The sequence below is a fragment of the Microtus pennsylvanicus genome, chromosome 9 (genome assembly GCF_037038515.1).
Source record: "Microtus pennsylvanicus isolate mMicPen1 chromosome 9, mMicPen1.hap1, whole genome shotgun sequence".
Classification (NCBI taxonomy): domain Eukaryota; kingdom Metazoa; phylum Chordata; class Mammalia; order Rodentia; family Cricetidae; genus Microtus; species Microtus pennsylvanicus.
In genome coordinates, this window is record NC_134587.1 from 97,762,678 (window position 1) to 97,778,558 (window position 15,881).

The 15,881-nt window shown below is 39.3% G+C and overlaps 1 protein-coding gene across 16 annotated transcripts in view; it reads left to right on the top strand.

Annotated features, from left to right (window-relative positions):
* Positions 1-15,881, top strand: part of Nek1 (NIMA related kinase 1) — a 121,888-nt gene that overhangs the window by 69,245 nt on the left and 36,762 nt on the right. For 14 of the 16 annotated variants that reach the window (XM_075986816.1, XM_075986824.1, XM_075986818.1 and 11 more), the window contains 3 exons: positions 6,399-6,527; positions 9,144-9,209; positions 9,282-9,510. In XM_075986816.1, the coding sequence (XP_075842931.1) occupies positions 6,399-6,527; positions 9,144-9,209; positions 9,282-9,510 (424 nt within the window). Of the gene's footprint in view, positions 1-6,398; positions 6,528-6,633; positions 6,801-7,938; positions 8,139-9,143; positions 9,210-9,281; positions 9,511-15,881 lie in introns of those variants that run through there. The other 2 variants (XM_075986832.1, XM_075986831.1) reach the window with 2 other exon arrangements.

Consider the following 15,881-nt stretch of genomic DNA (forward strand, 5'->3'; position numbering starts at 1 on the left):
AACTTATTACCATTGTGTCCAGGTGCAGTATCACAATTGCAAGTATTAAGGTCATTGTTTTTCCTTTTTAAATTAACGCTTAGTAATCCATTCTAACATTTTTCATAAACCATGACGGTGGGTGGAATAGTATTGTATCCATCAAATATAATGAACTTATATGTGGTCCAATTCAGCCTTATTTTTTAAAATGCTGAGTTCAGACAAAAGTCTCATGGAACATCAAATTGCTTGATAATAGTTGACATGAGCTTCACTTTTTGTTTCCCCCACAGTCTTGGCTACTGGGTCAGCTACTTAACTGCTCCCATCAATATGCACACACAGGCCCTCTTCAGCAGCAGGCCTCTGCTTGCTTGTTTCATTACCTGTATTCCCCCAAGGTAGGGTGAATGTCTGTGTCTCAGTTCATCCTGTGACTGGCATAGCACATTATCAAATATTGTTTTTCCTAGACCTATAGGCCCTACTCACTCAGAATTTTGTGCCTTCATCAGCTCAAGTTCATGTAACTCAGAAAACACAGCGTCAGATTAGCTTTGTCATGATGATGATAATGATAAGGAAGATAAAGAACAAGCGGATATATTTGTTGTGAATTTTATGACTCAGCTTATTTCAAATCTGTATAGAGGATTGTTCAAGAAACATTTGTTTATTGATTATAGCCTAGTATAGGAGGGAAAATGTGTCTGGAATGAGACATCTGACTTTTGGTCTCAGTTCTGCCAGCTGATAGTTTGGATTTGTTCTTCCAATAGAAGTTTAGCTGTGATGCATCCTTAGGTGCTGCAGAAGTACATGCAAAATTATTCCATATTCAGGATATGAAGTCGGGCCCCTTTGGCCTGGTCCTGGCGTACCTACTCATCCTCCCTAATCCACGTACAGAAGTGGAGTGATGGCTACCGTTCTGTGACTTAAGACTTGAGAAATCCGTAGTGATTTACATTTGTAAAGCTGCTCCATTTTTTTTTTTTTGATTACAGCTTTACTTTTGTCTTTTGGTGCTACCACTGATTTAAGTTTTCAGTACATAGTAAAATTGAAATAGAAAATAGAAAATCTTGTAATGGTAACTGAAAGTCTGTGGAGGTGTAAGTAATGTGAAAATGTCTCAAATTTGTCAAGCTTGTGAGGGCATGGCAGGGATGTGCGCTTCTATAGATTTATTTTAAAGCCTGTCTTCCAAGAGTCAGGGATGTGGCTCAACAGTCAAGGCTTGCCTAGCCTGCCTAAGCTCTGGGTTCGATTCCTTGTACCATAAGAAAAAAAGGTTCTTATCTTCATTATGATACTTTGTGCCTGTATTCCCAGCATTTAGGAGCCTGAGACACACTTTGAAGGCTGTGCTGGTCTATGTGCCAGCCTGGGCACATGCATGTGCATGCACACACACACACACACACACACACACACTCATATATACACACAGTAGGCAGCATGTCACTTTCAAATCCACACATATATATGTATGTATATATATATATATATACAAACACATACAAACACATACAAAAATCTGACTTGTGAAACTTTCAAGTAAATGTTTTAGTCCTGTTGAAAGGTTTTCTATTTAAAATTGAATGAGTTTTCTAAAACTATACTGAGAAGGAAGTAAATATTCTAGAGTTAGCCCTGTGATCAGTTTCATTGGCCATGTGATCAATTTCATTTTAAAAAGTGACTTTTTGATTTTTGAGACTTCATGGGTTTCGTCTTATATAAAATTTAATTTTGGTTTGTTTGTTTTGTTGTTCTTTTTTTATATAAAGATGAACTTTTAATTGGGACTGGTTTACAGTCCATGGTCATCATGGTGGGAAGCATGGCGGCACACAGAGAGACGTGGTGCTGGAGAGTAGTTGAGAGTTCCACATCAGAGCAGCAGGACCACAGGGAGAGAGGGCGACACTAGACCTGGCTCGAGCATCTGAAATCCCAAAGCCCACCCCGGTGACACACTTCCTCCAACAAGGCCACACTTCCCAGCAGTGCATATGGTTATGTATATAGGAATTATGTAGATAAGAAAAACTTAATTTGTATAGTTCTGAGTATCAAGTCCTTCCTCATAGTAGACAGCTAGTCTACCATTGAATTACATCCTAGCTTGAAAGAACTTTTTAACAAGTATGGGTAAATGTAGATGGGGGGATAGCTTAAGTGGCAAAGTTCCTGCTAGGGAAGCCTAAGGGACTAAATTCAGATCCACAATACTGACATAACAGCTGGGCAAGGCTGTGCACACCTATTATTCCAGTACTGGGGAGGCTGAGGCAGAAAGATCCTTTGGATTCACTGAGCAACCAATCTAGAACAAATGTGCAGGCGGCGCAGTGAGAGAGCCTACCTACCAAACTAAGTTACAGAATGATCGAGGAAGGCACGTGACATCAATCTTTTGCCTTCATACATACACAAAAATCATTACGACCAAATTAAGTATAATTTGTTGAGGCAGTGAGAGTATTGGTCTTTCTTTCAAGAATTTCCTTTATGCTCCTATTAATAGGTGACTGCCCAGTAATTTCAAAAATAGCTTTTAAGATATTCTTTTTTTTAATGTTTTCTTTATTATTTATTATGTATACAGTATTCTGTCTACATGTACACCTGCAGGCCAGAAGAGGGCATCGGATCTCATTATAGATGGCTGTGAGCCACCATGTGGTTGCTGGGAATTGAACTCAGGACCTTTGGAAGAACAGGCAGTACTCTTAACTGCTGAGCCATCCATCCAGCCCCATAAGATATTCTTTAAGACATATAAGGAAATGCTTAACATCCTTAGCCATCAGAGAAATACAAATCAGAACAACTCTGAGATTCCATCTTACACCTGTAAGAATGGCCAAGATCAAAAACACTGATGACAACTTATGCTGGAGAGGTTATGGGGTAAAGGGAACACTCCTGCACTGCTGGTGGGAGTGCAAGCTGGTACAGCCCCTTTGGATAGCAGTTTGGGGATTTCTTAGAAAAATTAGGAAACAACCTTAACAAGACCCAGCAATACCACTTTTGGGTATATATCTGATGAATGCTCAATCGTTCCACAAAGATATGTGCTCAACTATGTTCATAGCAGCATTGTTTGTCATAGCCAAAACCTTGAAATACCTAAATGCCCCTTGATCGAAGAATGGATAAGAAAATTGTGGTACCTTTACACAATGGAGTACTACACAGCAGAAAAAAATGACATCTTGAATTTTGCAGGAAAATGGATGGATCTAGAAAACATCATCTCAACTGAGATAACGCAGACCCAGAAAGACAAATATAATATGTATTCACTCATAAGTGGATTTTAGACATAAATCAAAGAACCCCCCCCCACACACACACAATTTACAATCCTAGAGAACCTAGACAACAATGAGGACCCTAAGAGAGACATAAGTGGATCTAATCTATATGGGAAGTAGGAAAAGACAAGATCTCCTGAGTAAATTGGGAGCATGGGACCATGGAGAGGGTAGAAGGGGAAAGGAATGAAAGGGAGGGGAGCAGAAAAAAATATAGCTCAATAAAAATAATAATAACAAAAAAAAAGCTATTCTTGAAATTCATGAATAAGTTGAGAAGGGCATTTGATGCTATTTTCCTTAGTGAAATTGTTTCAATACTTATTGTAACTTCTACATAATTATTCATACACCTATATTACTTTTTGATCCTTTTAAATCATAGTTTTCTTTGAATTTCATAAGGTAAGGTATTCGACTTGTGGATCACTGTTTCTTGTGAATTCTGTTCTAAACCTCCAGTGCACTGCCTAAACTTCAAACTCCGATTATACACAGATGACTTTTTGTTTTTGTTCTGCATTCTTAAGATCAGAAACTTGGCTTCTGCAAGTTAATTCATCAGTAATTCAGTCGAAGCTTTTGGTGCTTATGCCAAATGATCTTATTTGATAAAGGTTAAATCAATAATTGCTGTGTGCTTCACACAACTTATTTTATTTGATCTCTTCAGAAAAGAGAAAATGAGGACATCACTCTTTTGTTAGAGGAAGAAACTGAATTTCAGAGTCCAATGAAAAATCACAAGAGTATTAAGTTTGAGTTTGAGACCTTGGGTGTAAAAGTGTCCGACTTTGACCCTGAAGGGCTACTGAGGCTCAGGGTGCCTTGGAGGCTGCTATCTTCAGCACCTCATCTGACTTACACACTCAGTTCTTGTTTTTTTTTTCTGTTGTTTCCTTCTAGTTCAGATCAGGTAGTGTTTCTCAGGAGTACAGTCAGTTACTTCCCTTTCCATTGCAGTTTGCAGCCTTTACAAGAGAACCCTGCCTCATTATGGTCTTCGTCACCTAGATTGTTTGTACAGATAGGGACGTAGTACAACTCTCAGTTTGTTAGTAGATACCAAGCCGTATGAATTTGTTTACTCATGAAAGAATCACATTAGAGTCATGTATTGAAATTCTAGGAAGTATTTCTTCAAGAAAATTGGCACAAGATTCTAGAAATGTCACTATTTACAACCACGGTGTTTCTCAGCAATTTCTTAATTTTGGTTTATTGGTATCTGCCCCAGTTTTTATAGAAATCACTTAAAACTTTTAATATATTCTAAAAATTTTGATGTTATGTAGGACAATTTTAGAATTTATTCTGATTCCCATAGAATTTGAGAGGCCTTTAATATACATTCTTATGTTAATAAAACAGTTTCAAAATATTAGCATATTTCTTCACAGTGAGAGTGCTTGGTTGTTATGAGTTCTAGATACTTTAAAAATTTATTTCACATCTTGAAATCAGTATAATTAATAATGTTGGCCATATCAGTTGTGCAACTGTTTAAATACATAGATACTGGTATAATAAAAATTGGAAGTCTAAATATTAGAATTAGAATTTATTCATAGCTCGTTGTGGTGCCATTTTGTTTGTGATTCTAAGAAATAAAGCTTGTCTGAAAATCAGAGTGCGGAGCTAGCTACTAATTAGCCATAAAGGCTAAGCAGTGGTGGCACCATCTTTAATCCCAGCACTTGGGAGACAGATGCAGATGGATCTCTGTGAGTTCGAGGCCACCGTGAGATTGATTCAGTGTAAAAGAGAAACAGAACCAGGAGGTGGTGGCTCTCCCCTTTAATCCCAGTACTTAAGAGTCAAATGCCTTTAGTGCCAGTGCTAGGGAGGTGGGGACAGGAAAGGATATGGCTGGGAGGAGAGAGGAATATAAGGCAGGAAGAAACAGGAGCTCAGCCCATTCAGTCTGAGGATTCTTGGGGACAGGATCTTGCCCACTTCAGTCAAGTCACTCTATTGGCTGGCTCCCTAATACTTCTCTGATCTTCCAGCGTTTGCCCCGATATTGACTCTGGGTTTTTATTATTAAGACCACTACACTCTGTAACAACTACCTGAAATATATACTTACTGAAAGTCTTAGTAATCAAGAAAGATTTGAAGTTGGGAGCAACTCACTCTGTGCTACACCAGTACAGCTAATTCCACTGCCTCTATTTATTTCAGAAGTTTACTGCCTGAGAGCTGGAAAGATGGCTCAAGAGTGTTCTTGCAGAGCACCCAAGTACAGATCACAGAACCTGCTTCAAGCAGCTCTCAACTTCCTGAAACGCTAGCTCAGGGGAACCTCTGGGGTCACGTCAAATGCACAAATACAAACTATAATAGTAAAATTTTAAGCTCACAATATTTATGCTGATTAGAGTCCCAATGACTAGCACCTGATAAAAGTGCACTTGTGTCGAAATATGGGTTTCAGGCTTTAAGGAAACTACAAAATTTGGGAGAAATTTTAGAAGCATTTCTTTCTGAAATATAAAATTAATAAACTACTTTTACATTAAATGTTGTATTAGATTAAAATAACATAATGGTATTAGAAATGAATATTCTATATGACTCTTACACATTGTTTATGTGTGTGTTTATTATTTTTATGGGTATGTGTGTAAGCTTCTGTGAGATTATGCGCACCAGTTTGTGCAGGAGCCCATGGAGGCCAAGAGGGCATTGGATCTCCTGGAACTGGAGTTGACAATGGTTGTGAGCTACTGTATTGGTGCTGGGAATTCAACACAGGTTCTCTGTAAGAGAAGTAAGTACTATTAACTACTGAGCATTCCTCATGACCCTTGAAGACTTTTGGTGGAATCATTTTATGAGACATTGCTAGAGCAGTGGTAGCCAGTTTTATTTAGGACTGCTTTTCAGACACGTGGCTGTGTTTACACATGCAGCAGGGGATTTCTGTGTTCACGTTCTACCAGCATGTATCATAGTGTGCAGCCCAGTGAGGAATTAAGGCATTGGAAGCTATTTGTACTATGCATTAGAGAGATCTTGGGGCCTTTTATTTCTCTATGAGGATATGAAATCCAGTGTTTTTAGCCGTGTTTCTGTTTCTTGCAGTTGGTGGTGAAGGTAAGGAGCTCAGATATTTCTCTACCTTTGGAGCATCAAGAAACGGGGGGTTCTCCATCAAAGCAGCAAATGAGACCTGTTATTTCTGTGACTTCGGCTTTGAAAGAAGTGGGCCTGGTAAGTTTCATAAAATTTAGAGCTCCTCAAAGACTACAGATCAATTTAAGCGAAAATGAATTTAATGGATTACATTGGTTTCTAATGCCTCCTTGTTGTTTCCTAGAGTAAAAAGATTGTCTTCTGGATTTTTTTTTTTTGGCTTCCTCTGAATTTTGGAACTTTTCTGCCCATAGATTTTTATCTAGGACTCAGTTATAGATAAATGTGCCTTGAACACTCTGCTTTTGAAGATTCCCTATATACAGAGCTAATCAATTTCAGATCCAAAGTGTTTGAGAAATAAAGTCATGTTTTTGCTGATGTGCTTACCCAGGCCAGTACTGATGGCCTCTGTAGTGCTGATGTTCATGCTGTTAAACCGTATCACAACTGTTTTCATAGCATATCTGTCTGTTAGGTTTTGTAACTAATTTAGAGACAGTTCGTGGTGTGTGCAGGATATCATATGCTATATGCACTTAACCATTTTAAATATGAGAATTGAGCACCTGTGGATTTTGGCAAGGGAGCAGAGAGATCTTAGAACCAGTGTCTCACAGATGCATGCGTATAGAAAGGGCATTGTGTTGATAGACTAGTAAGATGGCTCTGTGGGGAAAGGAGCTCGCCACGATGCCTGGCGATCAGAGTTTGATCCCTGAGACTGACCCACATGGTAGAAGGAGTGAACAACTCCCACAAGTTTTCTCTGACTTCCATGTGCTTGTAATTGTAGCAGCAGCAGCAAACATACACACACACACTAATTAAATGTAGTAAAAACATTTGAAAGCAATATACTGAAAATAATGTGGCAAACAGTTTTGTACCCTAACCCTCATGATTGGCAAATTTTTAAAGAATAATATCTCTTATAGTACTTAAAGTAAATAACTATAGAATTGAACTCTACACCTATTTGAAATTTTGTAACATGGGAAATGATGTTCAATGTAATTAATTTTTTTAACCTTCTACTTCTGTCTCTGTATGCTAGCTATATAGATAATAAAACAAACAAAAATATGCGAACAAGCAAAAGTTTAAACTTGTAAGTGTGCACCAGGTTACCTGTCTAAAAAGACCGTTCTGGATGAAAGGAATGGCTCCGAATGTGGAGTGACTCCCTGGGTTAAACTGCTCTGAACACAGTCTGCTGAGCCCTACAACCTAGGAACCTCTGTTTTCCTTTCCCAGTAGCTACTGTCTGTGACTTGTATTTGTTGAGATTCTTTAGATGTTTTTCATACTGCAGAGATTATTGGTTACTACAGAGATTTTCTGCAGCCTTTGTGCCTATCTTGAAAATAAGGCAGAGTGTAAAGCTCTATGTCCCTGTTCAGAGCTTCGTGTAAGAATCTGTTCTCCCAGTAGGTTTTATCTCTTTCTGATAATGACTTCGCATGTGCCGCATTGTTTACAACTTTAGATTCCTTGTGTGGTTTCCTTCCTGGTACCCAGTCTCACATCTCCAGTACCTGTCATCTCTGACTGCTTTCCTGGGTAAAATCCTCCTTGTCTCATTTACATGTGTTACTCTAATTCTGATCACTATGCTCTTATGTTTTTCAAGTCTTAGAAATCTGTGGTAATCATGTGACTAAATCGTTTTTCTTATTGTTGTGTTTATAGAAACTGCTCATTTAAAACTTTGAAGATTATTTAGTCACACTGTTATAGCCTTCATAACAGCTAATCTTTTTTCTTTTAATATATTCTTAAATATTAAGTTTTTAAGAATATCTTTATACTAATCAGAAAAAAAGTAAGAATTTGTTTTTACTTCTTTCCATAGATAAGAAGGCTACTTGTTAATTGTGTTTAATGCTTTGTCTTAATGTGTATGTGTATGTAACAAATTTGTTTTCAAAATAACACAGCTTATCCTGAATTCCTTTATCTACCAACACATTCCCTGGGACTAAGACTTTAGCTCAGGTGGTAGAACACTTGCATGAGGCATTCAGTCCCCAGGATCATTTATTTTTAGGACGTAATTATTTTATGCATTTGGGTGTTTTTCCTGCAGGCATCTCTGTGCACAGTGTGTATGCCTGGTGCCCCAAGAGGCCAGAAAAGGGTGTTAAGTTCTTTAGAATTGGAGTAACAGTTGGTTGTGAGCCACCTGTGGGTTCTGGGAATCATACCCAGGTCCTCTGCAGGAGTAGCAAATACTCTTAACCACTGAGCCATATCTCTAGCCTGAAGAACCATATTTTTTTAAAAGCAAAACATGACAACCCTTTTCCTAACTCTAATAAACAAAGTATATGAATTTCTTTTCATGCCTGTCATTGACTTTAAATTATCAAAAATTAGATACCAAAGAAGACAGAGATAATTGTTAGCAGTAACTCACAAACATGACAAATAACTGAGAATTCACACACACACACACACACACACACACACACACACACACACACACACATTTAACTTATTAACTGATTGATAATGTTTAAATGTTCATCATTATTTATAATGACAGAAGCCATGTTAACATTTCACAGCAATGAGAAAAGTTCACAGGGGATAAATTTCAGTTAAATGAAAAACTGAAAGTAACAAAAATATCAACTGTTTCAGAGTCCTAAAATGGTTTTCTCTTACTCTTCAACCGTCTTGTGTTTAAAGGATGGAAATTTAACTAAAACCCAAGAAACTTCAGAAGAAATGCAAAAGAGCAGCAATGCTGTTTCAGTAAGTACAGTTTTCAGAGATTCTGTCAGGCTCTTATTTAATAATATGCTCACTAAAGTGTAACTATTTCAGAGCAAGCGAGAAATACTGCGTAGGCTAAATGAGAATCTTAAAGTTCAGGAAGATGAAAAGGAGAATCACCATCACTCAGATTCTTGTGAGGTCGCTGGTCACAAGGATGCCAAGGAGTATGAGAAAGAAAATACCATTTCCTCCGATCGCAAGAAGTGGGAGGTCGGAGGTCAGCTTGTGATTCCTCTGGATGAAGTGACACTGGATACATCCTTCTCTGCCTCTGAAAGTATGTATGAACATGTCCATGTCCTGTCTTGGGTTAGCACTCACGTAAACTTGTGTCCTGGCCATCCTAAGGAGCCAACATGTGGATGGGTTGAGAGAGGTAGAAGAAGTCTGTGCAACTCCCTCATGGGCATATGAAGTATCATTCAGTACAATATAAAGACATGAAAAGTCGTTTGGTTTTTACAGTAGCAAGAATTTTTCTGTAAGAGTGTAGTGAGAGGAGAACAAAAGAAATGTATTTAAATTGTACTGTTTGAACCCTTTACACCATGTCAACCTGTTACATTCTTTGTTCTTGTTGTAGTGAAAGGGGTTCCTGGTGGGTGACACAGTGTCTCAGTATGTATCCAGCACTGTCCTTGAACTCATGGTCTTCTTTTCTCTGTCTTCTCAGTGCTTAATTACAGATATGTGTTTCCCGGCTCCCCCATTTTTGGTTTTATGAGATAATCACTCATTGTATAAATACCAAGCTGGTCTTGAATTCATAATCCTCTTGCCTCTGCCCTCTGAATGCTGAGTACATGCCCAACTCTACCAGTAGTTTCTAATGAAAACAAGAGCAGTGAAAGCTCAGAAGAGCCCCTTAGACGTTAGGAGGAGTTCAGGAGGTTTAACTAGAAAGAATTCCTAAGCACCCACTGTGTTCTCACAGGAATCACGGCCTTCATTGTCTCCTTACCATCTTCCCACAGGAATCACGGCCTTCATTGTCTCCTTACCGTCTTCTCACAGGAATCATGGCCTTCTTTGTCTCCTTACCTTCTTCTCACAGGAATCATGGCCTTTATTGTCTCCTTACAGTCTTCTCACAGGAATCGGGGCCTTCATTGTCTCCTTACAGTCTTCTCACAGGAATCGGGGCCTTCATTGTCTCCTTACAGTCTTCTCACAGGAATCACGGCCTTCATTGTCTCCTTACAGTCTTCTCACAGGAATCACGGCCTTCATTGGCTCCTTACCGTCTTCTCACAGGAATCACGGCCTTCATTGTCTCCTTACTGTGTTCTCACAGGAATCACGGCCTTTATTGTCTCCTTACAGTCTTCTCACAGGAATCGGGGCCTTCATTGTCTCCTTACCGTCTTCCCACAGGAATCACGGCCTTCATTGTCTCCTTACTGTGTTCTCACAGGAATCACGGCCTTCATTGTCTCCTTACCGTCTTCTCACAGGAATCACGGCCTTCATTGTCTCCTTACCGTCTTCCCACAGGAATCACGGCCTTCATTGTCTCCTTACCGTCTTCCCACAGGAAGCATGGCCTTCATTTTTTTCCACTGTACATGCATGACTTTTTTGGTGTGATTGCTATGACATTTTATCTCTTCATTTTTCAGAAATTTGGTATGGTTTTATGTGTATGGGTGTTTTGCCTACATGTGTGTCTGTGCACCATGTGCATGCTTTGTGCCACAGAAACCCAAAGATGTCAAATGCCCTAGAACTGGGTACCGTTGTGAACTGCCATGTGTGTGCTGGGATCTTCTGCTGAACTACCTCTCCAGCCTATCGATTATTATTCCTCGTTATGTCTAGTTTTGAATAGTATGATTGTGAAGTATCTTAGTGTACTTTTCTTCCTGTTTCCTCTCCTTGAATTCTTCAATATATAGACTTAAATCTTTTGTCAAATTTGGAAAACTTCACCAAACATTAGTTTTTATTTGACATAATTTCTTTATTGATTCTTTGGAAGTTTCAAGTCATGAAACTTAATTCCACTCACCTCCCAGTCACCCCATATCTTCCCCTCACCTCTGCAGTACCCCCCCAAAGAAAAAATTTTTAAAAATCAAAATAAAACAAGCAAACATAAACAAAATAAAACAAAAGAAAAAAACCCTCTTCACTCCCCCGTCATTCCCACCTCTCTAGCGCCTCTCTATTCATCCTGGTGGTGTTAGGATCTGCAGGTGTCACCCGGTTACCCTTTTGTCCAGTCAGCTTTACTGCAGATGTGCACTGCAAGAGTCAGTGGTCTGATCCACTGGATTCTCACTGGAGCTCCTCTGGGATCCTGTAGATATCCCACAGGACCAGTCCTTTCATGAGTGCCGCAGGTCCCAGATGGAGTAGATGTTAGGGTGGGTCAGTCTACTAGGGCCTCTCCCGTCAGGTGAGGGGGCAGAGCCAGCTCCCCTATGCCCAGGCCATCAGGCCCAGTTCTTCCTCGTGGGTGGGGCTAACTCTCTTTCTTAGGTGTCCAAACATTTTTTAAATATTCTTTCTCCTTTCCAGTTTTAGGCTAATAAAGAGACCCTGTTTCAAAACAACAGCAGCAACACACCAGATTGGATAGCAGTACGTGAGAAGCAGTAGCCAAGGCTGTCCTTGGGTTTCACATGCAGTGCACACACGCACACTAACACGCACATGCAGAAGGGTTAGGGATATATAGAACAGAAGAAGAATATGGTTTAGCTCAAAAGGATGAGCAGAATATTTCTGAAAGAAAGATAAAAAATTGAGGACTATATTTTATCAATGTTTGTCCTAGGAGAGGCATTGTGAGCTTGAGGAAATTAGTGTCATAACTATATATACCAAAGGAATAAAATCCATTTTAAAGGTAAATGGAAGGCAAGGAAGTAGAAAAAATATATGTTTTATAGGAAGTGAAATGGAAAGGGTGGATGGTGTTACTAGATAGGGATGTAAACACATTGTAACCTAAAGAGGTTTGAAATTAAATTTTAGTTTTGTTTTGTTTCTCGAGACAGGGTTTCTCTGTATAACAGCCCTACATGTCCTGGAATTAGCTCTTTTAGACCAGGCTAGGCTGGCCTCGAACTCACAGAAATCCACCTGCCTCTGCCTCCTGAGTACTGGGATTAAAGCCTATGTCATCATCACCTGCCTTGAAATTAATTTTCACCAATTATGAGGAAAAAACATATGATGTCACTCTGCTGTCTCCAAGCTGTTGATTTCCATTACAGTTAGAATACAGCCCAGAGCCCTTCATGATCCGGGGACTCGGCTCGCCCTCTTAGTTCTTCATGGCACTCTGTCCGTTTCCTTTGCCGCTCACTGAGAATGGCTCACCTCTTAGATGTGCCGCACTCTGTCTCCACAGCTCCTCAGGATTTGTAGATGATACTTACTCCCTGCTGTCTGATTCTGAGAGCTCTCTTTATAACATACTTTTAAAGACATGTTTGTTTTTTATTCTAATTCTTCTCCTGTCCTTGCTAACCTTACTTTTTCCTATCAGTGAACAAAACTACTCAGTCACGGAAGACCTTCATATTGTTAAATTCAACAGCCTGATTTTATAGTTCTCTGTATAACCAGATGCATATGTCTTTTTCTTCCCTTAATGAATAATAAACCTCATTCATTTAAGTTTTTATTTAGAATTTAAAGTAATGAGTTTTTTTGTGGGAGTTTCATAATTTATTTTCATTGATAATCAGATGGTTTTTTTTTCCCTTAAGTATGTTGTTTCCTTTTAACATATATGCTTTTTAGCTAAGCTTGTCTGACATGTACCACATGTTCTGAGCTTTCTGTGTGTGTGTCACTCAAATTTTATACAGGAAAATAGTTAATAAATAAATAAAAGGACACACAACTCCTGTTGTGAAACGTCTGAGGTGGGAGACTATAGCCAACTTGACTTCTGGAGCAGAGGTTCTCAACCTGTGGTTCTCAACCTGTGGTTCTGGAGCAGAGGTTCTCAACCTGTGGTTCTCAACCTGTGGTTCTGGAGCAGAGGTTCTCAACCTGTGGTTCTGGAGCAGAGGTTCTCAACCTGTGGTTCTGGAGCAGAGGTTCTCAACCTGTGGTTCTGGAGCAGAGGTTCTCAACCTGTGGTTCTCAACCTGTGGTTCTCAACCTGTGGTTCTGGAGCAGAGGTTCTCAACCTGTGGTTCTGGAGCAGAGGTTGTCAACCTGTGGTTCTCAACCTGTGGTTCTGGAGCAGAGGTTCTCAACCTGTGGTTCTCAACCTGTGGTTCTGGAGCAGAGGTTCTCAACCTGTGGTTCAACGCCCCTTTGTGGCCTCGAGAAAACACAGATACTTACATTATGATTCAAAATTACATTTATGAATTAGCAGCAAAAATAATTTTATGATTTGGGGTCACCACACCATGAGGTACTGTATGAAAAGGCTTCACGCAGCATTAGGAAGGTTGAGAAGCACTGCTCTGGAGTAATAATAGACCACTGCCACTGTGTAAGGTCAGTAGCGGGCAAGGGTGAGAAATACATAAGCTTCCTGGAAAGGGTTATATAGACCTGTCTGGCATGGAACTCATTGAGTTCCTGCTTCAGAACTTCTAAGTCCTAGGGTTCCAGGTGTGTATATCACTATGCTAGGCTTCTCTTATTTCTTAAGAAACTGGGAAGACTGATCACAAATAAACCAAAAACACAAGAACTGGGCGATCAGTTCTGCTTCTTCCTTAGGCCTGGAACAGTCGTTTCCTAAAACATGAAGGGCAATCCTTCCTGTTACCAGGTACTTGCTGACATTAGCTTGTTTATCTTTCTGAGTACATCCAGATATATGTGCTTATAAATGTTTGTGTGTATATATAGATTAAATAAAGATATGTTTATTTAATGTATACACGTGTATGTATATACACATATATACACATATATTCATACATGTGTGAATGGACGTGTTCATATATAATTCTCCCTTTATATTGCATTATTGGTTATATGCAGTTTTATTTGCATTGTTCTAGATTTTATTTTTAAGTGTATTTTATGGACCTTATACTACTACTACATTAAAATTCTCTTTATGTTTGTATATCTCATTGTGTTATATCTAAATTCCTAGAATTTCATTATGAGAAATTTCAAACATGTAGAAGAATTTAATAATTTTGGAGTGGGTGTTATAAATCATCCATTTACCTTATACCATTAGTGCTGTACATTGTATCTATCCTGTACTCATCAGTCTTATTCTGACATAACTCAGAGTAAACCGCAGACATTGGTATATTTTCCTGTACTTCACAGCATATAGTCACCATCAGAATTCAGTATTTATTTAGTTTTTCTCCTTTTATGTTATTTTAAGGATAATGATTTGTACATTTGCTGAGTTCCAGCAAATACATGGACGTATTTAACGTTAATTACTAATAATAGGTAGCACATTACCATCACCCCAAGAAGTGTCACAGCCCTTCCTCAATCAGACTTTGACTTTTGTCTCCCAGAGACTCTTTGTCTGAAATTTCCCCACCTTACATTAGTTATTCTGTTTCTAGAATGCCATGAAGCCAGCCATATAAGTTTTGTGTTCTTTTGTTTCTGGCTTCTTTGACATATGCTTTTTGAGAGGCATCTGTATTGTGAGCTTTAATTTTTTCTTTTAAAGATTTTTTCATTTTGTTTTTGTTTTGGTTTTTGCTTTTTTTGAGTCAGGGTTTCTCTGTAGCTTTGGGGCTTGTTCTGGACCTAGCTCTTTTTTTTTAAATTTATTTATTTATTAAAGATTTCTGTCTCTTCCCCGCCACCGCCTCCCATTTCCCTCCCCCTCCCCCAATTAAGCCCCCCCCTCCTCAGCCTGAAAAGCAATCAGGGTTCCCTGTCCTGTGGGAAGTCCAAGGACCACCCACCTCCATCCAGGTCTAGTAAGGTGAGCATCCAAACTGCCTAGGCTCCCACAAAGCCAGTACGTGCAGTAGGATCAAAAACCTATTGCCATTGTTCTTGAGTTCTCAGTAGTCCTCATTGTCCGCTATGTTCAGTGAGTTCGGTTTTATCCCAGGCTTTTTCAGACCCAGGCCAGCTGGCCTTGGTGAGTTCCCAATAGAACATCCCCATTGTCTCAGTGTGTGGGTGCACCCCTCGCGGTCCTGAGTTCCTTGCTCGTGCTCTCTCCTTCTGCTCCTGATTTGGACCTTGAGATTTCAGTCCTGTGCTCCAATGTGGGTCTCTGTCTCTGTCTCCTTTCATCGCCTGCTGAAGGTTAATATTCAGGAGGATGCCTATATGTTTGTCTTTGGGTTCTCCTTATTTAGCTTCTCTAGGATCACTAATTATAGGCTCAACGTCCTTGGTTTATGTCTAGAATCCAAATATGAGTGAGTACATCCCATGTTCCTCTTTTTGGGTCTGGCTTACCTCACTCAGGATAGTGTTTTCTATTTCCATAAATTTGCATGCAAAATTCAAGAAGCCTTTTTTTTTTTTACTGCTGAGTATTACTCTAAGATGTATATATTCCATACTTTCTTCATCCATTCTTCCATTGAAGGGCATCTAGGTTGTTTTCAGGTTCTGGCTATCACAAACAATGCTGCTATGAACATCGTAGAGCATATACTTTTGTTGTATGATAAGGCCTCTCTTGGGTATATTCCCAAGAGTGGTATTGCTGATTCCAGGGTTAAG